General features: G+C 41.8%; 1 protein-coding gene across 4 annotated transcripts in view; it reads right to left on the reverse strand.

Annotated features, from left to right (window-relative positions):
* LOC125889077 (seizure protein 6 homolog) overlaps window positions 1-25,873 on the reverse strand; it is a 469,538-nt gene that overhangs the window by 22,795 nt on the left and 420,870 nt on the right. For 3 of the 4 annotated variants that reach the window (XR_007449397.1, XM_049576748.1, XM_049576746.1), the window contains 2 exons: window positions 16,680-16,874; window positions 3,717-3,908 (listed from right to left, as the gene is read on the reverse strand). Coding sequence is in view for 3 of the 4 variants with exons in the window: in XM_049576748.1 (XP_049432705.1) it covers window positions 3,717-3,908; window positions 16,680-16,874 (387 nt within the window). In the remaining variant the exon portion in view is untranslated. The remainder of the gene's footprint in view (window positions 1-3,716; window positions 3,909-16,679; window positions 16,875-25,873) is intronic. The other variant, XM_049576749.1, reaches the window with a different exon arrangement.

Below are 25,873 nucleotides of genomic sequence, written 5' to 3' on the forward strand. Positions count from 1 at the left end.
ATGAGCTTGCTCATTTAATTTAATTGTGCCAGTCAGAACTGGGCCCCCAAATGCAACAGTGATCAGCATGGAAGAAAATGGAATAATGTCATGTATACCTCAGTCTTTCAATAACCCAACACAGGTAGGTTGAAGGAAAGTTGCATTAGGAAATAAAACTGTGATATCTGAGGGACAGTTCCACTTTCACACAGTGATGCATAGTTATCTGCAGTAGTCCTGAAGCTAAGTAGAATTTTTGGATGACCACTTTTGCATTTTTTTTGGACACAATAATTGCCTTTTCCTCAGGATCTCCATCTCATGCATAACAATGACCCAGCTTGTCTTCTCCAAAGTAATTTCCGTTGTCCTGCTAAATTAATTATTAGTCAGTGCCATTGAACAATATGTCTCCACCTAGAAAAGAGGTGAGGCAGAGTATAAGACATTCATGCAAATGAGGTTAATGTCTTCAAGGCTGTTTGAAGAGGAAATTATATTTTAATCAGACTGACGTACTTTTAGCTAGGCAGCTTTATCAGAAACAATGGAGTGGAAGGAGGTCAAGGAGGTCAGCTCGTGACAATCAAATCACAAAAAGACATTCTCATCCCAATTGCTAATTAAAGAATTTAACTTATTATTATTATCATTATCATTATCATTATTATTAAAGGTTATATTTTAAGTCAGAACTTTGAGCATTTTTCATACATTTATGCAGATGTAGACAAGATAATAAGATTTGTTCTTATTCACACATATGTTTAAGTCAAGTCAGTAACCGCTCATATTTTGTGCTGATATTCCATATCTTCAACTTGACAGCTGTATAATAACACAGGTCATTCTTGTCAGTTTTAAGATACATAGATTTAGGCCATCATGGGACAGTGAAACCCTTCACTTAAAACCAGGCTAGTTAACTTCATTTAATGATAGTAGGTCTTTATCAAAAAACATCATACCCTCTGGGGGCTGCTAGAGAGGGCATTCAGAGGTTATGAAACAATATTCAGAAAGCCTGTGGTTGCATATAACCCTGTGTAAACCTGTGAAACATTTCCACATGGGAAATTCAATTTTTGTTGATTTGGAGAAAATATGCGTAGATGTAGAAAAAAAATGAGCTAAGTCTCAAAAAAGTTTGAGCTTAAATTATTTTACCAATGAGCAGTGCTGGACCTAGCACATTCGGCACCCTAGGCGAGCGTCCCCTGGACACAACAACAGCTAATGAGAAATCAGCACAGATAAACAATGTGTAAACTTGGTAAAAAAAAAATAAATAAAAGAATACCGCATGTGTAAAATTGCAAATTTTTCGTCTTCTTTTTTCTCTTTTTTTCCTGTTCTTTTTGCCTTTTCATTTTCTCTTACTATCACACACTGTTGGACAGCTTAAGTTGAACTGCATTGCCAGGGCTAGAGGTGGAGCTAATACCAATCATTAACATAAGATCTTTGGAGCAGTTGTTTCCTTAAATTAAACAAAACTAGAAATAGCACCTTGTGGTTGTGTGCCTCGGTGAACTCAGTTTCAAACAGCTTTTTAAGTCCCAGAAGATACCTTTTTCTAAATCAACACAGCATATTATCTTGTAGTAGATAGGTATGCACAAAGCAATATTATCTCAGTATCTTTGTGTAGCCTCAGTGTTGATAGACTTTGCACAAGTGGAGATATTCATACAAATGGTGCACACTTTCAAACAGTCACTCTTCAAAGCCATTCATGATGTTGCAATCATGGCCTGTTGCCCCTGCGACCCGGCCCCGGAGAAGCGAATGAAAATGGATGGACATGAAAAGTGACAGAAGAAATTATAATGAGTGCTTGAAAGAGAAGTTTCAATCCTGCCTACAACACACCTCCAAACACCTGGGGCCTCATGTACAAAGACTTGGCGTCAGGGTCGACTGGCACAGTCCAGATTGGTCGGCCAGCTCCCTCTGAAATGCCCATGTTGCTAGGAACCCCAGTGTGGTCAGCACCTGTATGGATACAGGCAGTGCACGACTACTCGCCGTGTCGCGCTCCAAGGCCAGCTGCAGCTCTGCGCACAGCTCCAGGAGGATTGCCCTCGGGAACCTAACGACAGAACCTTGCGGTGTTGTTCTCGGGGTGGGGAATGCGTTGGGGAAACACTGCGTTAAAGGATAACTTCGGTATTTTTTAACCTGGGCCCTATTTCCCCATGTGTATGTGTGCGTATGATTCATAGGTACAACTCATTCTAAAACTGGTTCAGTATTGAGGGAGGCAGATTCAGCCGGGAGCTGCGAAACGAGCTAAAATAGTAACGGGGGCAAATGCGTCCCGTATAAGTTTGTGCATTAAAAGTGCTTTTTTTTCTCCACTGACCAGTTCAGATCGCCAGTGCTATCTCTGTAAATAGCATAGTAAATGTTTCCCTTACCTCTGGGCTGTGTGTGAAGTCATCTCGCGAGAGCTCTCTACTCATGGGACAGCCGTTTTCTTGAGGAAGAGGTGTTTCAGGATTGGATGTCTTCTCTTCTTCGGCTGGCAGTAGTCATCTTGGGAGAAGTGAGCACTGCAGACCCGATGGTCTGCAAGGTGCAGTGTCTGGACAGGAGTGTTAGCATCCATTTGTAGCACAAATAGCCACAACTTCAGCATCTCGCAGTCTGACAAAGGCAGCCTATGAAAGCTGTACGGGGTGTTTCACGTCATCCTGTTCTTGCAATTCGGATAAGCTCAAACACAAACCATTGTTTTCAACTCTCAGCTGTACTCCGGGACAACCAACGCCACTCGGAGCGGTGCTCAGCATGGCTCCTCTGTTTTCTTCCGGCAACAAGCAAAGCTCTCGCGAGATGACATCACAGCCCAGAGCAAGTGAAGGGTAAGGGAAACGTTTAGTATGCTATTTACAGAGATAACACTGGCAATCTGAACCGGTCAGTGGCAAACAAAAAAAAAAAAAACATTTTTAATGCGCAAACTTATATGGGACGCATTTGTCCCCGTTACCGTTTTAGCTCGTTTCGCGGCTCCCGGCTGCATCCGCCTCCCTCAATACTGAACCAGTTTTAGAACGAGTTGTACCTATGAATCATACGCACACATACACATGGGGAAATAGGACCCAGGTTGAAAAATAACGAAGTTATCCTTTAAAACAGGAAAAATAGGTTGTGCACCTGGCCTAAAGCGGCCAGTAAATCCTCTCTGTCTCTGAACACACGCTCTCTTCGTATTGCACCATTTACAATGTCTTCATACTGCTAAAGCAGCCATTGTTGTTAACGGTATTTTCGGCACCACTTTGCGCATGCTTTTATATCCACTCATCTAATTGCAGACACATGGGTGTGTTAATTGTTCATCAGTGCTAATTGTTCATGTGTCTCTGATGTGCACATCACTCTGTGGACTCATTGTTTTCACATTTATTTATTATAACAGTTTCCCAGCATCACCTCTAAGTGTTGTACGCCAGCCATGAAGTTGGCGTGAGGCACCACACATTTCCACGGTCATTTCACTCTTGATACATCTGAACAGTGCCGTGGAAAAGGACATACACCATGTTTTTGTGTGTATGTACCTCATGTTGTACATGAGGCCCCTGGTCAGTCACTGCAGAGAGTGGGCGGGATTGATCAGACAAGTGCTTAAAAATTCAATAGAATTTTAGTGTCTCATGATTTTAAATTCAGTTTGTGGTGTAACTGTGTGAGCCTTAAGAAACACTAACTCATATACGTACGCAGGCATTTAGGCAGCTTCTGGTTCCACTTGGGGCCTGAGGACCCTCGATTGAAGCAGGTGAGCAGGCTGTTTCCAGACAGAATGTAGCCCTTGTTGCAGATGTATTGGATGGTTGAAGCCACAGTGAAATGGGGTCCTGACAGCACCCGCCTGCTGTGTTCCACCTTTCCAGGGTCGGGGCAAGACAGAACTGTATGTACAAACAAAAAATGAAAGTTGGGTATTGTCAACTTTGACTTAGCTAGACAGAGGAGTATTACTTGAAGGGGGAGCCATTATGCTTGTCTGTATTTTGTGTCTAATATATGGTGTTACAATAAAGGATGTTCATATTAAACATGGCCAAAGTTTCAGTTAATGAGGTAAACATATGTAGAACTAATCCCTGTGAGCAAAAACCTCAGGCTTTCTACTGTTCTGAACACTCAGGGTGCATTCCAAATCACATTCTTTTTCTTTTTACTTTAAGTAGGTACTGCAGCTGCCCTCAAAAATGTACGTAGGCTACTGTTACATGCAATATGTACACAATCTGGACATACTACTCTAATAACATTAAGCCCTGAACTTTGACCCTCTTACTCATATATGCGTTAACATGGAGATCAAACGTCATTCGCCAAGCTCACCAGAGAAAGAGGTCAACCTGGACAGCTCTGATATTGTTATTTCGCAATAAGTATGACTGCATACATTGTAGATTGTAACATTTTTTATTCACAATGGTAAAATTACATAGGCTATAAATACACACACACACACACACACACACACACACACACACACACACACACACACACACGTATATATGTACACTTCTCTGTAATTGCTATTTAATACTTGTGGTCTTTTCTTGTTTGTTATTTTACTCAATTAAACAATTATTATTCTGACACTATTACTAATCGACTGATCATCAGTCACCTGAATGTTCTTGTCTTTTCTTTATTTTTCTTTTCTTTTCTTTATTTTTCTTTTCTCTTCTTTATTAAATAGTCAGTAGCAATCTGTAACAAAATTAGTGAAAGCTTGGGTCCTCTACCTGAGGCCTAGGAGTTTGAGGGTTCTGCACAGTATCTTAGCTATTCCTAGGACCGGCTCTTCTGGAAGGAGACCTCAGATGTTGTACCTGGAATCTGCTGAAGCCACTTTCCCAGTTTGGGGGTCAAAGCCCCCCCACGCTCCGATTACCATTGGCATCACTGTTGCCTTTACTCCCCACATCTGTTCTAGCTCCTCTTTCAGCCCTTGGTATTTTTCGAGCTACTCTTCTTCCTTCTTCCTGAAGTTGCTGTTGCTTGGGATTGTTACATCTATCACCACGGCCTTCTTCTGTTGTTTGTTGATCAACACGATGTCCAGATGCCATCACCAGTTTGTCAGTCTGGATCTGGAAGTCCACAGGATCTTAGCTCGGTCATTCTCAACCACCAGGAGGTGTCTTTCATTCTGACCTTGGGACTTACCATACAGTCTCAGGGTGCTGGACTTAGGATGAAACCCTTCATGCATTGTGAGAAGCTTCGTTGTCTTGATATCAGTGGTCTCTATCTCCTCCTTTGGCCAGCTTATTATACCAGCGGGGTATCTGATGACTGGCAGCGCATACATGTTGATGCCATTTCCATTCAGCCAATTTTTTAGGACCTGCCTTACTCTGTGTAGGTATTTGGCTGTGGTGGACTTTCTTGTGACCTCCTCATGGTTCCCATTTGATTACAAGACCCCAAGGTATTTGTAACTGTCCCGAACATCTGCAATGCTGCCCTCTGGTTGTTCAACCCTTTGGTTATGATTGTCTTCCCTCTCTTGGACACCATCCGACCACACTTATCTAATCCGAATGACATTCCGATGTCATTGCTGTAGATCCTGGGGAGGTGGATCAGTGAGGCAAAGTTTTGCTCATTCCTGTTATACAGCTTGATGAGAGGAAATGATTGATGGTTGCTCCACTTCGGAACTGATAATCATAGCCACTGTTTGTGATGAGTTGGCTGAGGGGGTTCAGGTTTATGCAGAACAGTAGCGGGGACAGTGCATCACTTTGGTATATGCTGCACTTGATGGTCTTTTTCCACAGCCCCAATGAGTTCTTGATGAAGACTCTTAGTGTCCTGTTGATGTTGTACATTTCCAAGCATTCCAGTATCCATGTGGGCGGCATTAAGATGAAGGCTTTCTTGTGGTTGATCCAGGCGGTGCACCCGTTGGTCTGCCTGGTCTTGCAGTCGCGTTTGACTTCCCCTTGCTGTAGCATGTTTGTTGTACCTCAACAATGGATGTTGGAACACTAGGCTAGGAATTGTTTCTTTGTCAGTGTAGATGTTGGGTTTTGAAGCATCCATATATCCCATATCCTGCTCTGCATGTTGCTCCTCTCGCTGGGGTTACTTGTATAGTAGCATTCCAACAGTCCCATATTCTCTACTCTAGTCCATCTATGGATTGTTCCAGTAGTTGCCTCCAATACCATGGAGGACATGGACCTTATGACTCTTGTTTTTGTGTTACCTGCCGTGAACAGGATTTGAACGGGATTTGAATGCTATCTCCAGAGCAGTCTCCCGCGCCACTGAGCTATCCAGCTGCATAAACTATTTAATTAAATGAATAATTTCTTATTTTCTTTGATACAGGTATGCAATGATGATTGCTGGGTAATATGTATGTTGATGTTGCCTTAAGTCAAGTCTCTATTTGATCATGTCACAGGACGATACAATACAGAAGCTACTTTAGGTGTAAAATCTGTCAAGACTGACAAGTTGAGCACATCTGCAAGTCTAGTGACCAGTCATACCTTTTAAACTGACAAGCAGAAGTAAGAAAGGACAAGACAGAAATGAACAGGAGGATAAAGTAGCAAAGCACCCTAAATTAGATTACTTTGGCTTTTTTATAAACAGTTGCCAGTGGTGTGTGTGCACCTTTATAACTACACTGAACAAAAATATAAACGCAACACTTTTGTTTTTGCTCCCATTTTTCATGAGCTGAACTCAAAGATCTAAAACATTTTCTATATACACAAAAGACCATTTCCCTCAAATATTGTTCACAAATCTGTCTAAATCTGTGTTAGTGAGCACTTCTTCTTTGCCGAGACAATCCACCCCACCTCACAGGTGTGGCATATCAAGATGCTGATTAGACAGCATGATTATTGCACAGGTGTGCCTTAGGCTGGCCACAATATTGCACAGGGGGAGCAAATGGGAGCAAAAACGAAAGTGTTGCATTTATATTTTTGTTCAGTGTAGTAATTACAAGCACTGGGCAAGTCACAATAGCATGCATTGGGGCTCATGGTAGCTACCTTATGCCATGGTTGGGGGGACCAATGCACTTCTAAATATTGAAGGGGATGTGTCCTCTATGTCCCCTCTGAAATGTACACCTATGCTCTCAAATTCAATTCAAGTTTAACTGGTGTATAATAATAAGAATATCATAATCAAATCAAATCAAACTTTATTTGTATTGCACTTTTCATACATTAAAAATGCAGCACAAAGTGCTTCACAGAATAAAAACATACAACAAAAATACTACATACATATTTGTATAGTTCTGCAGTGTGTAAATTTGCTCGTTGCTTCGTCAACTGACCACCCAGCATCAGACACCATGATTTTCCATATATCCTCTTTTATATTTAGGTCAAGTAGGGATGCACATTAATATTGCACGTCATCTAAGGCGGCCGATATTGGCTTTAAAATGAAACATCGGAATGGGCCAGCATGCTTTTTCTTATTTTGCACAACAAATGAATATTACTTACATTGAAAAGAATTGTATTTCATGTCTTCATCTGCTGGTGGGCCATTGTGATAAGAGGGTGCATGCATATCATGTTAATTAAACCACAGAAGAGCCTTGATGCCCACTAATATTAGGCAGGGACAAAAGTGGATATAGCAATTTTGGTATCAGTTATCAGCCAAATAAGTTGTTACATATCGGATATCGACAAAAAAAACCCCAATATCACGCATCCCTAGTATCAAGATCTCTTAATTTTCACAGTTGCTATTCAGAGTTTTTGCCATGATATTATAAAAACTGAGGCTGATTGTGCACTCTTTAAATTTAAAATAGGTTGTTCCCATTTTTACTTAAAATAACGCCAAACTCTTTATGCAGCTCCTAATTTGTAGATATCTCCAAAATTCCCTTTTATCATCTTTGGAAGGATTGTAAAATGTCTGCCCGACACATTCCCTATACTCTCATCCAACCATGATGTTTTTTTCCCTATTTAAATTGACAGATTGTTCCAGACTGAAGAATGTCCTTGCTTATATTTAATGACAGCTTAAATGGTTTTATCCATATCTCCCTTAAATGTTCCAAAATCATATTGCTGTGTGTGCTTGATGCTTTTTTGTGTGACAATGCCTCTATTGACCCACAGGGGGCAGCAAGCTCATTTTCTTTCTGTGTCTATGTATTATTGCATTATTCCAGGGCTTTGCCAACTTTCCACAGAAAGTCTCTAATTAACTGATTAAACTGTTTAAAAATCAGTGGAGAAATGCTAACTGACACCATCACTGAAATATTATTAAACTGAGGTGCAACTACCATTTAAATAATGCTCATCTTTCGAGATACATTCCTGTATCTATCCATCTAAACTGCAGTGAAATAATTATCTCCCAGTGACAATCAGCTCAAACTTACTTATTATTTTTTATCTTTGAATTTGTTTCGGACAGGTGACGAAAGGGCTGAAGAGGATAGCCACAAAATGTTGTCTTTATAAAGGAACTTGTGCTCTCTTCCTCCAGTTCTAACCCATCGAATCCTTGGGTTGGATCAAATTGCCACTGCAAGTGGATGCTTAAAAAAAAAAACTTGTAAGAACTGAAGCCTGTGGGTCTGCATATATCACCGTAATACAATTTTTGAATCTGCTTTCAAATCCAAAAGTTTCCAGAGTATGTAATAAAACCCCTACTCTACATGATCAAAAGGCCTCTCCACACCTCCAGAAAAGGCAGCGATCAGAGTTGTGCTCCCTACTTAACACATCAAGTGAAGCAATCTTCTGAGGTTATTGGAGGAGAGTCCTCCACCCTCACTACTGTGTTTCAATAGTTACCACTGTCCCATAATTGTTACCTGTAGCCACAGCGGTTCAGCAAAAGTATTTAATCCACAGGCATTTCAACAGCATTACTACAGTGACAAATGAAAGTATGACGTTCACAGTAATGGATTACCTCCCTATAGAAAGCTGTTTGACTGCTAGTTTATTCTGATGACTTCTGAAGGCAGAAAGGAAAAAAAAATACACATCTTTTCTAGTCTTTAATTTTTCTTGTGAAACACTGGAAAGTTTGACTTGCATGAGTCTAAAAGCACTTGCTCTTTGGTTGTTGAGCATAGCTTAAAGACACATGCAACCTTGTGACCGGGGCTCCAAAGTAAATATTGGTTGGCTACAAAGGGTCATATGCTAAAATAGTAGCAAACCAGTGATTCGAATTTAAAAGTTTTTTGCATAATGTGCAAAATGTTCATGATATTATGGAAATGATATTTGGATCTTATAATAGACGCTTTGCTTACTCTGCTTGAATTGGAAGTCAGTACAGAGCATTAAAAGCCCTATAATTCAGTTCTATCAGGAGTATCAGGGGTCTCTGTTTGTAAAGAAAATATTAGACAGTCCAGCTCTGTTTATCTGAGCCAGGTTACATGATCCCACAGAGGCGGGATTAAGAAATGAGTTGTGTCTGTCCCGGCATCCAGTTGTGGTTCCAGCAGGAGAGGGGCCAGCTAGGCCAGAATCACAGGGTGGAAGTCAGCCATGCTGGAGCCGAGGTCCCTGTCTGCTGCCAGTGGGGCTGGTCACTGGCAGTGAGGCATCGCTGCTGCTTGTTTTGTGTGTGTGTGTGTGTGTGTGTGTGTGTGTGTGTGTTTGCTTACAGACATAGCCTACTGAAAACCAGACAAATAGATTTGGTTTAGCCTGTTTTCCAAAGTCATGCCATTTTGCCTTCACTTCAGTTTCTGCTGTACAATTGTAAATTGGTTTTAGAACCAGTGCACCCTCAGAAATTTTTCATAGGGGTGGCCACATGGTGCCACTGTGGCACACCAAAAACGAAAGCTACAACTTAATTTTATTAATACTATTACAGTAAGCTGCTTCACTATATAGGCTAGTTAAAAAAAACTCAATATGAGACTTAAGGAATCACATACTGTAACAGTTTACATAAATATATTACGTTTTATATAACACCTCACTGACTGGATTTTGAGTAACATTAATACATTTACAGTGTCACGTATCATGTACCAATAACAGAAGTAAACTGTTTATTGATATCATTTTTCATTCATCCTCACTGATCCACACCACTCCACTTCTGCCAGTCCACCACCAGAAAAAAAATCATCCAAATGTTATTGTGTCTTGTCATGTCATTACAGACTACATCATTGAAGGGTGCTAATGATCAGTACATCTGGGTCATGCCGTACTGTGAGTTATCATGTTCAGTGTGTTTCTATTAATATAACGACATACAATGTATCCCATTCTGCTTTTGCGTCCTAAGGCTGCTAGAAAGCAGCAGGGATAAGGAGCTGGCTTCCGGTTTGTTTTTTTTGTTGTCCCGGTGATTGGCACATCTGGGTGATGTTAGTATGTGTTGGATATGTTTCCATTCACATCCCCTACAACTGCAGAGCAATACCAGCACACAGTTCCGTTCTTACGCATAACTCTCTCTCCAGTGCTTCTGTAGCTGACTGACGCACCAGGAACCAGCAGGTTGGACTTCCAGCTCCGCTGTATTAATTTGTGCTCGTCATCATGACTGACTCACACACCATTCTGTTTGTTGTGTTAACCTCAATATTTGTTTATTGTGTTTCATGTCATAGTCCACAAATATTTATCCATATCTCAAAATGATCAGACTTTGATCCTCTGCCTGACCCTCCCTGTGTCCAAGGCTATTCATTTATTTAAAAAGGTCTGGGCTATTTAATTGTTCTATATCATCAGGCTATTATTAATGTAAGCAGGGGGTTTTAATACAAAGTGGTAACCACTGTATGTGAATGCATGAATGGGTCAGACCTGTGCAGCACTGGATTTGAAATGAACTGTAATAAACTGGAGCTTCTGTGCTTTGATTACCTGCTGTGAAAAAACATGACCCTCATCCATTTTAAATGAACATTAGTTCTTCTGAGCTTGTTTTGGTGAAAATAATGTAAGAGTAGTGTAATATGTAACTTAATACTCTACACAGAGAGTAATATTAGTAGTATAACATTTCCTTGCATTGCATGTCACACAGCATGGTAGCATGGTGGAATTAGAAAGCTAGCTGCTAACTAGCAAGCCACTACATGAGTAAAATTTAACAACCTAAGGCTTCAGCCACACACTCCTGTCAAAGCAGATTGCTATTATAAGATGACTGACAACTCTGTTTGGCTGTTTTCTGTAGCATTAGAATAAAAGTGTGGTGGAATTAGCGAGCTATGCTAACTAACTAGCCAACTGTTGACAAAATGGCAGTTTTGGACACAGAAAAGAGAGGATCGTTTCATTAATTTGTTTGGGGAACAGTCATGTCTGGATCACACAAGCCCTTTTTTAATCATATTTGACTACTTACAGCGGAGCTTGGCTCTAATAGTGGCCAAAGGCCATGCAGCCTCCACCAGTATCATTTGGATGTGCATCCACAACTGCAACTAAGGAGGGGAGAAGAGGGTTGTGCTCAATTCAGAGAAAAAAAAAGTTTGATTAGTGTGTAGAGCTCCAGAGCAAGCAGGTTCCTTCTGCTGCGTGACTGTGTCTCAGTTTGGCCTGCTGTTCTTCATGTTCTATTGTATTTACATGAAATGTTGGGCTGGACCACAACAAACGGGAGTCCACAAGAAGTCCCTAACTGAGTATATGCCAAACACTTCCTGTTACAAATTAAGAGTCTTCATTTCAACATAAAAGCCCTCTAGCGCTTCTTAAAAGGTCCAGCCATATACTAGGCTCTGACCAGCGATGGGCAGTAGCATAACTAGCGGCATTGCTAACTTAACTACACTTCTCAGTAGCATGGTGATAATGTCACTACTTTCTGAGTCAAACAGCTTTTCTATAGTGTTTAACTGATTAGTTGTTACAAGCTCTTTTTGCAGGAAAAGCTCTGAAGTGCAGCAGATTTTTCTTTTAAATTGGAGGTCTGCATAAAGGATAATAAAACCGAGGAAGTAATATGACAGCACCACACTGAGGCATTAGACGAGGGAAGTACTTCCGCATGACATCACATACTAATCCTTCAGTTTGTTCTGCTTGCTACTTTGCTATTGGCTTTTCTTGGCAAGACCCACCCCACTCTGCCAGTGATTGGCTACATTGCACGTCTTGATGTGACTCTCATGTGTCTTGCCCATAGACTGTACATGTTTAGTGGATTTGCAATGAACACTAAAGAAACAGACTCAACAAGGGCCGAGAAAAGAGCCAGAGAGACAGAGAACAGTATTTAGAAGGAAGAGAGGAGACAGAGAGTGACATACTGATGTCACGTGTTATTTGCTGGACATGTTCATGTTCTGATGTCCCAAAAAAGAAAAGTTTTCATTTAGGTCTATTATTATTGTTTATATGATGGTCTTTTATTTATTATGGTTTATATTGAGTGAAAAATATATTTTGGAATTCTACTTTTAATCACTGACGGAGCCAGATAGCCTAATGAAAGAGGCCAAGACAGAGAAATGCATTAAGTAGGAAGGGGAGAGAGAAAGAGAGAGACTGATGATGTCATGTTATTGGAGGACATGTTCAAATGTCACAAAGAAAAGAAGAAATTTTCTATTTAAGTCTGTTATTTTATAATAAACTGTTCTATTGAGCATTTCTTTGCCTGCCCATTTGTTTGGCTGACAGTTTTTCTTCTCACTGAGATAATGCTGATTTGACATAAAGTCAAAAAAAAAAGTAACTTTATTTTGATGTAGAGTAACTGGTGGCTTAGCTCACTAGGCCTGCATTTTCCAAGTATCTTACCCAGCACTGGTTTTGACCTAGTCAGTCATGGTCTATTTCAGAGTGTAAATAAACTTTTATTTTTTTAACTACTATTTTAATTGACTTCTGTGTCTAGTCTAGGAGACCCATGCTGCTCTTCCTTGTAAAAGAACCTTAATACCACTGGAGACCCAAACTATATAACCCTTGGGGCATTGGTGGCTATTTTTTACTTTGTATATATTCCTAAAATTTTAATTGTTAATTGTGTGGGACTAAGGGGGATGCATTAGCAGAAACTGAATATAATATAATAAAGATGTTTTTTACAGTGTATAATCACCTGAAAAAAAAAAGTATTTTTGCTACTTCAGAATGAACCGTTAAAATCCACATAGGGAGTGGGTAGCTACTCTAAACATAGCCACTCGAACACTGTTAACAGCCCCTCCACAGCAAGCAGCATTCAAAAAACATTTTCTTTTAAAGATTAAACTGCTTTATCCAGTGTTTTTACCAATTTAAATCACTGGGTCTGTTTGTTTTTGAGAGGAAGAGACATCTGTGGATAAACTGACTCATGATAAAAACCTCTTTAATGTCTAGATTTTAAATTATAAATGAAAAAAGGTGAGCACACATTCGCAAGTGCTGGGCTTGCGGCCTGTCTCCGACAAGCCGAACAGCCTCAAAGAAACAGTTGTGTGTCAGTGTTTTTACTGGTTTAAATCACCTTGCCTTCTTGTTATGGAGAAAAAGAGACCTCTGTAGATAGTGCCTGCCAACACTCTATTTTTAACCCTTTCTCTGGCCCTGCTCCCGATTGGTAATTTCTCCCGCTATTCTCCCGATTTCATAGTGATATGAGTCACATTGGTGTTTCGTGTGTCGTAGTACCTGGCAACCCAACCCAAACGGCCCCGCCCAACGTGCTGTGCGTGCTGTGCATCACTGCGCACATTCAAGCTCACGTCCATGCCCAAGCTCGAGGCGGAACATTACAAACTGAAAATGAATGAAACGGCTCCCAAAAAGAAGAAGTATGCGTCGAAATTTCAGCCTGCTTGGTGCCAGACCTTCCCTTTTCTAGTCGCTAGCCAGGTCAGCAAGTACCACACGTTTTGCAAGCTATGTCGGGCAGACTTTAGTGGGGAACATGGCGGGAGAACGATGTTAGCAAACACACACAGGCAGTGGAGGCACAGAGAGGAACTGCTAACATCGGTTCGTTCTTGCTGAGAGGTGTGTTGGAGGCACAACTACACACAAACACATACACGCACACACACACACACACACACACACACACACCGTCTGATGGAGGCGTGGGGTTTAGAGACTTTACTTCACTCTGAATTTGTTGACAACACTGTTTTGTTGTTATTACTGTTCAACATGTTTGCCTTCAGGTAGACTGTAGACTCCTTCCTGTTCTTTCTGATAAAGGAAGGCTCCTCAACACAACACACACTCACTCACACTCACACAATGTTTGCACTTGCACTTAACACACATTTTGTGATGTACATTGTAGCACATTTCATTGTAACAATGGATATTATTATTATTTAAGGCTCATTAAAAGTCATTTTGTTTACATATTTGTATGTATTGTATTCATTTGTGGTGTAGGGTTATATGTGCCCATATGAATACAATAAATACAAATATGTAAAGAAATGACTTTTAATGAGCCTTAAAGGGCCAGTGTGTAAAATGGGTTGAAAACAGTGACATCAGTGGTCAAATTCTAGATTGCAGGGCTCACTCACTCACTCCTCCCGTCGGGTAAATGACGGTGGCCTCGTAGGACCAAAAAGCCTTGCGCAGACATGAGTTTTCAGGAGTAGGTCTATCTAGCGACGAGGTGAATATTTACATGTTAGGATATTGTAATGAATCCCTCATGAGCAGGAGACCAGAGGAGCGTTCGGGAAAAAGGCCAGTTTATTGGACCTTTTTCACGGCAGACATTTTGACACGTCAGAGTAGGAGCAACACAGGTGTGTTCAATGACACTAATGACAGCTGCGTTCCACTTAGGGGAGACCCTGGTATTGTCCATGTTGGCTAAATGTTACTAGTTTACTGGGACACTGAATGGAACTCAGTCATCCTTAATGTTATCAATTTCACCTGTGCTTTTTCTACTGACACAAGTCAAAATGTCTGCTGTGAAAAAGGTCCATTTGAGCACTCCAGAAACTCCGGTAACACTCCAGGGGGTAAAAGACTCCGTCCCAAACTCTGACTCTTCTGGCGTAACACACACTCCATAACTTTACACACATACTCATTTACCATACCGAGTGGGGACCCCCCTCCCCTCTCTGCTCCGCCAATCTCCAGCCCGCACACTGACTGACAGCGTAGCCTGTAAACAGAGCTCAGCTGTTTATTTAGCCTAGCAATATCTCTGGACTATAGTAGCTTCAATGGACAACTTTGAACGCGATTTTGAAGAGTTTCTTGTAGCGGACACAGACCCAGAGCCATACCTGTTTGAGCCGGAGCATACAGATGAGGAACTCCATGTGTTTGATGCTGAGCGGGCGAGACGAGAGGCTGAATGCACAGAATGGGATTCGGTGCTACTGCTACCATCGTTGGGGAGATATATCATCAGGAGGAAAAGCACCGCAGAGAGTGCATCACAAGGAGTGAAGTTGCGTCTTCTTTTCCTCGCAGATGACGGTTCGGGTTCATTCTCTCCTGTTGCGTGGGAAGTGTAGTCCATTCGCAAACTTTATAACTAAAAAAACTTTTCACTACTCTCTATCGACGAACTACTAACACTCTCTGCTGTTTCCTCCTCCTTCTTCCTTCCTTCCGCTGTCTTCGTTGGTTCATTTATACACACGAAACGCGTTCTCTGGCTGGCTGGATTGTCCGCTCGGTCTGCCGTACATACATGGCGGCACAAGATGGCGACCTCTCTCTAAAGCAAGGCCCTTGCTCTCTCTCTCTCTCTCTCTATATATATATATAGATATAGATATATAAAAGCATAATTATAAGGCTACGAAAACCAAACAAATGTTATTTTATAGCGATTATACACTTGTATAAACATATTAATGGGTAGAATATTCAGATTCAGATTCAGATTGACAATAAACCATGCCAAATATTACACACTGGCCCTTTAAATAATAATAATATCCATTGTTACATTGCCCCCAGGCGGGATTCCAACCATCCAGCCATTCCAACCGTTACCCCAGAAAATCTCCCTCTTTTTCGCAGCCCACTGTTGGCAGGTATGGTTCAGCTCCTGGTTGTAATCTGTTTCACTGCTACATGCAACTAAACCCCCTAAATTTTACACACTTGTCCTTTAATTGGTATGATTATTAACTCACTTCCCCCTTTACATCTCTTACATACGTATATACCATCTGTCTTCCACTCATCATTTGCCAGATTGTTTTATTGCATCTCACCAAGCATTCCAGTATTTCTTGTACGTACCTATCTAATCATGCCTGCCTGATTTCCTGCACTCTGATTCTTCACCTGCCTCTTGCCTGGTTAAGTTTACCTTCTTGTTCTCAACTCTGCCTGTTTACCAGATTAAAGATTTTGGACTTGCTTTAACTTGCTGTCCTGAGTTGTGCTTGTGGGTTTATGCCTGTTCTGCGACAGTCAGTGTTGCACAGTTACCTGTAAGGTGATGGAGCTCATGTCCATAATCTCAATGTTATATAATTTCAACTTTCAAAGATAACTTGGAATCTTCCTTGGTTCAAGGGTATGGTTTGAGTGAAATTAAAACTGAATAGACATGTAAATTTAGTTGGATTTATATGAAATGATTTACAAATATTGTGTCCTACATATAACTCCTTGTTGGTTCTAGGAGGAAAATGGACACCCTAAGCTTTTATCTACCATCTTTCCCCTTTCAAGTGGATAACTGAGTAGTGGCAACAGCGGTTTTGTACTCACCTCTCTCGCAGCTTGGTAGGTCGCCACTCCAGGTGAGGTCCCACTGGCACATGAGCAGCTCGGCGCCCACCACCTGATAACCAGGGTAACACTGGTAGGTCACCACAGTGCCCTGAACCAGCTCAGGGTGAGATGTACTCTTCCAGCCGTTAGAGATCTCTGGAAGCTCAGGGCAGGTGTCATTACGAGCTACTTCTGCAGGTGTGTGTGGGGTGGGGGAGGTCAGTGTGTCAGACAGAGACAGCAAAGAAGACAGGAAATTAGGAAATGAATGTAAGGTTTGAGTGATATGAGCTTTTCAAGGCTGAGGACATGAAGATGTTAGTCAGTCAGTCTCTGTCTGCCCAACACTTTGATTCATAGCAAGAAATCTTAACTGCTGGCTAATTTGTCAGAACATCTCTGGGTATTCATGGTCCCCTGAGGATGTATCCTGCTATTTTCAATTACTTTCTGGCTTTTCCTCTATTAATTGTGAGCAAAAAAACAGCAAAATGTAAGTGTCACATTACAATGGAATTCATTTGGCACATTCATGCTCTTCAGAGGATCAACCCTTTAAATTCTGAACGCTTTGTGAGCTTTCCTTTAGAGCCACCCTCATGCAAACATATCAGCGTTATAAAAAAAAAATACAGCTCTTATCTGATGCAATTCTGCTTATATGGGTTTTTGAGAGGATGAACCTTGGTGATCTTTATGATTCAATGGTCTTTTCCTGAGTGCTACCCTTGGGCTTTAGATAAGCAATCTCATTAGATTGAAACTGCTTAAAGATAGTTGACGCTGATATTCAATCATAACATATCTTAAAAATCTCTAAGTGTTAATTTTGGCAGCTATTCTAGATTAAGGGCCCTATTTAGATGGTCTGAAGCAGACGGCGGAGGGCACATAATCCATGTCGCAAGTGTCATTGCTATTTAGATGCAGGCGCAGTTGTCATTTTCACGCCCTGTGCCCTCGTCATCTAACTAGTAAATGAACTTGCGCTTCTTTGGGTGTGTTGGTCTAAAAATGAGGAGTGGTCAGGCGCAGTCATGGCGCGTTGCTAGTTAGATGATGTAAAAAGCAAATGCGCCAAACCTGGTCTAAAGTCAACGGCGCAGTATTTCGCTGTTAAACAAGTTAGTAATATGTGTCTCCAGCGTTGCGCACTCTGCTCAGACACACACAGAGCAGCCACACATATGCAAAATATAACAAATAAAAATATGATTACAATGTGAAAGGTTATTATTGTGCACATTAAAATATTTATCAGAAACACGTCTTAATGGTCAGTCATTAATCAGAATGATCTAATCGCAGTAATAATGACCATCATAATCCAGGAGGTCCAAGCTCGCAGTGTCCGAATATACGGAACTGGAGAGGGAGCTGGACTCTCTAACCTCCCAGGTTAAAATAAAATAAATTGAATAATTTACAATTTGTTGACAGTCTTTCTCTCGTCCACGCGCGCCCTCTCTTTCTCTCTCACAGTCTCTCTCTTTTTCTTTTCTTTTGGCTTTTCTAAGTTGACAGATGCTGAATATATACTCCCTATCTGATGCTGTGGCTGTTTGTGGTTGGCTGAGAGGGATGTGAACTCATTAGTTTGCAGCTGTGTTAATCAAATCAGGTTGGGTTTCCATTACGTGTGCCAAACGTGCCAAACGGTGCCAATCCCCTTTGATCTGACATCAGATGTGACGGAACAGTCGATACAGAGATACATTTATCGTCTCCTCAGCTGTCAAACGCTCACTCTTTCCAGTTGGTAGGTCCGCCATCTAACTAGCTCTCCGCTCTGCGCTCCAATCGCGCCTCGTTTAAAGGGAATGAGAGGTGACACTCTGATTGGCTTATTGAATGACAGGCCCAAAACACACCCATGACTAATTCACAGAGTAAGTCCAACCCTTTTAGACTCTCCCCCATGGCGCACAGTCTGAAAACGCGCTGTCTAACTAGCAAGTGACTGGGATACGCCCATGCGCTGCATGCGCTTTGCGTTTTAGACCATCTAAACTGGGCCCTTAGTCTTAGTCTTGAGATTAAAATGCTTATTAGTTTTTGTCACATTCTAGTCATTTTGATCTTTTACATTTTTAGTCTAGTTTTAGTCCACGGAAATTCAAAATGTTTAAGTCAACTTTTAGTCAATATGTTATCTATATGTTTTTTTTACTTAAACTAATCCAATTCATGTATCAGATATTAAAATCACTGTGACAGGTTGTAATAAAATTTAAATCAGTTATTTTCGATTACTACAAACAATTTTTACACACATACAAACTATCATTTCTCCAGCAGTTTTTGACAGGTTTAAGGGGTGATTTACAAGCACATACCTACTGATCATTATTTAAAAAGCTCAACAACTCTCTATTTATACTTTGAAAAAAACTCTGACACCACAAATAACTAATCCGAGACAACTAGGATTTGTACCCAGGTTCATTGTAAACTCTGACTTATCCATCTCACTGTGAAGAAGCAGAAAAATAACTTCATTAAAGCCAGAATTCTTTCTTAATCTGCAACATGTTAGTCTGGAGGTTTAAACTCGTGTCCTCTCACAGAGTTGGTGATTAAAACTAAACTTTCATCTCTGTTAGAGAAAACTGATCCAAGTTCAGATTGTTTACTTACAACCCAGCTACACTACACAGATAACTGAGCCTCCTACAGTACCTGCTTGTCAAACAGCATCAAACCATAAACTCTCTCGAGTCAGCATCTGAGTGGAGTCCTGCAGGGATTAGCCGTGAAGTCCGACGGCCAGTGTCCGCTTGCTCCACTGCTCATCAGCGTCTAACAAGCTGAGCTAACTGCTAACAGCCACCGCTGTAACTAACAAACTCCACAAATCCATCCAAAGAAGAGGCACCAAGCTCCTTGGAGGGCGGGTTTTAAAGGGCTGGAGACAGTGGCCAGCTGCCTCCAATCACCATGACCAATCAAGCCACCAGCACCAGAAACAAAAGAACATAACACAAAACCAAACCCTAGTGGAGGCCCTGGGGCCGTCAATGTCAGCAGGCTCTTTATGAGGCAGAACCCCCGCAAAGTAGCTGGACAAGACTCTAGCCCTTTTTAGATAGGAATTGTGCAAATTTACAGGAAAGCCCAGTCAGTCTTTTTTCAGCATTGGCAGTATAAAAACAAAACTGGGGAGTGCAGCAAAATGCCGCCTACCAACTTTTGTTTTTACAGAATGCACCTTTTTCAGGGTAATGGTGGGTGGGTAATGGTCGTGAGCAAGTTACAAAACAAGTGGCTCACTGTGACGTAAACAGTGACGTGGGAGGGAAGCCACGGCTAGTCAGGAGGTGATTCTCTCATAAGTCGTCCCGTTCCTCACCGTTCCTGTCATCTGACGGTTAATCGCCTCTTCGTTTGCGAGGGCAAGGAGGGCACGCAATTCCTTGTCTCCCCAGTTGCTAATCTTTTTTCCCTCTTGCTACCAGCTGCTCACTAATTCCTGCAATCAGCTGCTTCCTGTTTATCCACCGCCAGTGGCTCGCACGTGCGGCGTCATCAACAGCTCCTCCAACAAGTCTTCAACAGCCCCTCCTATTGCGGAAGGCCGCCTCGGTCTGTTTAAACTAAAAGGGTTCGGCCTACGAGGTGAAAAATTGGGCGCCTCAGATCAACTCGCCATTCCGCCTCTCTGTGTATAAACGCTCGCAGCTGGCTGGCAAAACGTTTGCGGAAAATCTGGCAGTGTAAAACGGGCTACAGTCTCTCCGTCCACCTTCAAGCACTGCAGCGACCTGCTGTCTCCGGTGTTCACCCACATCTTCAACACCTCACTGGAGACATGCCATGTGCCAGCCTGCTTCAAGACCTCCACCATCATTCCCGTCCCCAAAAAGCCAAGGACCCCAGGACTTAATGACTACAGACCCATTGCCCTGACCTCTGTAGTAATGATTAGGGATGGGAATTGATAGGATTTTATTGATATCAATGCCATTATCGATTCTGCTTATCAATACAATTCTTTATCGATTCCCTTATCGATTCCTCCTGTGAATTAATATCACCTCCTGTTGTTTGTAAACTAATACATCTGCTTTCAGAACGTTTTATTATGAACCTTAAAGCCATGGTCTAGTTTAGAAAGACAATGAGAAAGATTTGAAAAAAAGCATCCCCAGCCTGAATGTGTCAACACCATGCAGCTAGTGTAGCTAACTCAGGTGAGGCAGCTAACGCAGCTAGCCCAGCATATTATAACAACAAATAGCATGCAAATCAACTCAACTGCCCTCATCTTACCATCCTTGGTGTTCCCATGAAATCCGACAACAGGAGCGGGGATGTGCCGAAGCTCCACAGTGAGGTAGCAGCTCCAGGGAGGCTAACAACAACAGCGCCCCGCCCACCGTCCACCTGGAGCGGGGATGCGCCGAAGCTCCACAGTGAGCTAGCAGCTCCAGGGAGGCTAACAACAGCGTGAAGTGAAGCTACGGCTTTGACCGCTTCTGTCTCTCCGCCATTATGTCTTCTTTGTTGTTGAACGTGCTGCTGACTGATGAGCATAGATTCGGCGTAATGAAAAGAATCGATAAGGGAATTGTTAAGCATAAAGGCTAATGATGTCGATGAACTGGACCAGCTGGAACCGGTTCTTAACAGAAACTGGTTCTCGATTCCCATCCCTAGTAATGATGTCCTTTAAGCGTCTTGTGCTGTCACACCTCAAGGCCATCATTGACCCTCTCCTGGGCCCCCTGCAGTTCGCCTATAGAGCCAATAGGTCTGTAGACAACACTGTCAACATGGCCCTCCACTTCACCCACCAGCATCTGGACTCCCCATCAACCTACGCCAGGTTCCTGTTTGTGGACTTCAGCTCTGCCTTCAATACAATTATCCCGGCTCTGCTACAGGACAAGCTCTCCCAGCTGAGTGTGCCTGACTCCACCTGCAGGTGGATCACTGACTGTCTGACAGGAGGCAACATGTGAAGCTGGGGAGACATGTTTCTGACACAGGGGCTATCAACACTGGATCCCACCAAAGCTGTGTTCTTTCTCCTCTGCTCTTCTCCCTGTACACCAACAACTGCACCTCCAGTCATCAGTCCGTCCAGCTCCTGAAGTTCGTGGATGACACCACCCTCATTGGACTCATCTCTGACAGGGATGAGTCCGCCTACAGGTGGGAGATTGACCAGCTGGTGCAACCTGAGCTCAACACTCTTAAGACAGTGGAGATGGTTGTATACTTCAGGAAGAACCCAGCCCCGCCCACCCCCATCACCCTGTATGACTCCCCAGTCAACACTGTGGAGTCATTCCGCGTCCTGGGGACCACCATCACCCAGGACCTCAAGTGGGAGCTGAACATCAGCTCCCTTATAAAGAAAGCACATCAGAGGATGTACTTCCTGTGGCAGCTGAAGAAGTTCAACCTGCCAAAGACAATGATGGTGCACTTCTACTCTGTCATCATTGAGTCCATCCTCACCTCCTCCATCACCATCTGGTACGCTGCTGCCACTGCATTCTGTTGATTTTGCACATCCGTACTTTGCACAGCTGTTATTTGCACACAACTCTATTCATGTTTACAGTATACATATTTTTATTTACTATTTATTTACTATTATTGTTATTTACATTCAGATTTTGTATTTAATTGTTTATAGTATTTCCTTTTTATACTTATGCTTCTAATTACTCTCTATTTTTTATATATATATATTTAAGATTCTTTGTTATGCACCAATACACCAAGCCAAATTCCTTGTATGTGAAAACCTACTTCGCAATAAAACTGATTCTGATTCTGATCCTGGTGCAGACTATTTACCATAGACTGTATAAATAAGGGATGTAGCAACCGTGACATCATCCATTAGTTTGTGGACTGCCATTTTGAAGCCTCGAGTTTGGCATTTTGGATTGAAGTGGGAGCCAGAGGACACTACGCACACCCACCTATACTGGCAACCTGACTGAACGCTGCACCCGGTTTGCCGTGCTAAATTGCCACATAAAGCTAGCTTCCATAATTTGAGGTGAACATAAGAGTATTAAAGAGAAGTATTAAAGTAATCTTAGTAACGTTAGTTAATTGCATACATGCCTACATTTAGCAAATATTACATATAAGCAGGGGTGAAAGTAAGCTGGTACGGTCCGGTACAGCGTACCACTTAAAGATTCAGTGGCGGTGCGCAGTACCAGGAAGAGGAGAGAGCGGCTTCCTGCTAAAGCCCACATTCAGAACCAGTCACGGCCACACTGTAGACCAGAAAATAGATCTGTTAGCAATATATGCAGCTTTAAACACCACTTTGTCTGTTTATTAATTGCTTTTAACTCATTCCGAATTGCTTCTGAACAGTCCGTGCTCCGTGCGGAGCTTTGTCTGGACTCCGGACATCTCCCTCTCTCCCCCAGCCCCTCCCCTGGGAAAGAGTCCGGTGGTCTCCTATGAGCCCAGCCTTCAAGACGCGCAACACTCCGTTAAATGTCATTCAGTTCATCAAAAAATATCCCAATTAAAATCAGTAGTATAATAAGCAGATGTGTTCCATGTTATTTTGTTTAATTTCAACAACACAGAGAACAGCTTGAACAAGCTGCGTGTGAGCTAACGATCAGGTATTTCACTCTCAGCAGTACGTGACTGCGCATATGCGTCTACTTCCAAAACACAGTGGTTAGGGTGCGTTTGATTTATTGTACTGGGACGTTTGATTTCCACAACTGGAACATGGACGTCAAAAAATGCCGTTTGCACCGGGACAGGACAAACAATACATGAAACCAACGAAATTCCACACATTCTTGTGGTTGGCTCAAACGCTGTCAGTGTGATTTAATTAGCAAATACTTAAATAGTTTATTTTACTGCAGGTTGATCAATGTTTCTTACAACGAAAAATAGGTAAAGAGGAAAAGAGAGGAAAAAAAAGACATGCATGGGTTTAAGTGTTCATTAAGGTTTCATACATGCCAGCACCCTAAACATTAAAACAAATATTTTACTATACATGTTGTCAAGTGTTTCTAATTTCTTTCTACTCCATACAGGTACAGTAGAATATTGAAATGTTTTTATTTGTTTGTTTGGTTTGTGACTTTGCTTTTTAAAAATGCATGAAGTAAGGAGAGGTGAACAATATGAAGCAATGAAGGTTTTTTGTAATAGTACTGGCAAGAATTTTAAACTACTTTCACCCCTGCATATAAGAGGAGTAATGTTAACCTTGTGATGTTACTGTAGCATTAGCTGAAGTTAACATTACCATGTGTAAGTTAATGTCAAAGTGTGTGGTGTGTAGTTAGCGTAACTGCAGTAAAGCGGTGGTTAACTGTAACATTGGGCATCTTGGTGCACTGCTCGTTCAAAAGCCAGCAGATAATTGATCTTAATTCAGTTAATGTAATACCACAAAAACTGTTATTGATTAATTAGTGTGTTATTATTAACATTGTTTGGTTATGGTCAGTGTTTGTAGGCTGTTTTTGGCATGCAGGTCCTGTTCGTTTCAGTGTTGTCAAAAACATCTGTTAGAATGATTTATTCTTTCTCTTTCAGCAAATGTAGCAATACTGAGTGCTGCATCACTTCATGTTCACCCACACAAAGCCACACAAGTGAGTAATAGTTACTTTTCTATTGCTGTTTAGTGTAAAACAATACAGAAGACTTTTCTTTTACATCTAAACTGAGGGAATAGTGTCTTTTCAGATAACTGTGTGGAGCTCATATGATCAATATGATACATTCCTCACTTTAGCAATGTTGTTGTTTTTTCCATCCAGCCACTGTCTGGATCACTGGAGACAGCTTTGTCCGGTGTGGGGCTGAGAGAGCTACAGAGACCATGGGGAACAGCCTTGGTGTTGATGATATTTACATCCACGAGTTCGTCAGAGGTGGAACACGTCCCCTTCTATCTCTTTTCACGCAGTCTCTACGAGCCAGAGCAGCTCTGGATGTTCTCCTCATCCACTGTGGTGGGAATGACCTGGGAGATGTACCAAGTGTCAACCTCATCACAGAAAAGAGCAGGACCTGCACCACCTCCACCTGCAGCATCCAGACATGAAGATCATCTTCTCTGGCACCACCCAGAGATGCAGGTGGAAGGCTGCTGCCAATTCGAAGGAAGACTGACAAGGCCCACAGGTTTGTGAGCAGTGTTATGGCTACATATGTTCATTGTTTAAGTGGCAGCTTTGTACATCACCCTCACACATGGCTTAACACTCCTGGGCTATTTGTGAACAATGCAGTTTATTTCACCATGAGGAGAAATAATTATATTTTTGAACCAGTGTCCATTAAAGCCCGACTTCAACAACAGTGAAGTGTTCATGTCCAACAGTTTGTTCCCCATTGAAGTTGAGTTTCAAAGGATTTTTATTTTTAGCTCAGTACACAGCCCACAGTGGCAGTCCTCATGTGGTGAGTGTTATTTATATATATATATATCTATATCTATATCTAGGATATATCTATATATATATATATCTATATATATATATATGTATATAGATATAGATATATAACACTTGGTAACACTTTTCAGTATTACCAGCTCTGCTCTTCCTCGTTCCTACACCTTCTCTTGTTCCCTTTGTGTTATTCTCTTACCACCTCATGGTCTTGGACACTCTCTGACCCATGTCGGCCGTAGCTGTATCAAATAATAAAACATTACAGTTTAGAGTTCATACAGTTTATCATTTTCAGTTATTATAGTTAATATCATATATCATATATGTGATATATATGCTGTTCCAAGAACATCATTTAGTCAGAGAGAGGATGTTACTGGGGTAAATTAACATTATTACATTGCCTTATTGTCTCTTTCATAGTGACCAGTGTTAACCAACTATCTGTTACCATGTAAAGGCTTCAGAACAGCTTCTTCCCCCAAACTGTGAAGGTCTCTACACAAGATCAACCGCTTTTTGCTGGCTGTCCCATTGTTTGTCTATGGAGAGGGCGGCAACGCCTGACACAGCGGCAGGCACCGCTACCCTTGGCGTCGCGCACCACTCAGATTTTCCGCCCGAGCGCTGCGTTCAGAGTTGAAACTATCTGAACTTTAGTCTCGCTCACCAGACCTTTCTCAAGAAAAGAAAGGTCTGGCTGCGCCGACTGGAGAAAAACTGCCCCAGCTTTTTTTATTTCTTTCAACCAATCACAATCGTTCTGGGCAGTGCCACAGC

This window comes from Epinephelus fuscoguttatus, linkage group LG5, assembly GCF_011397635.1.
Source record: "Epinephelus fuscoguttatus linkage group LG5, E.fuscoguttatus.final_Chr_v1".
NCBI lineage: Eukaryota > Metazoa > Chordata > Actinopteri > Perciformes > Serranidae > Epinephelus > Epinephelus fuscoguttatus.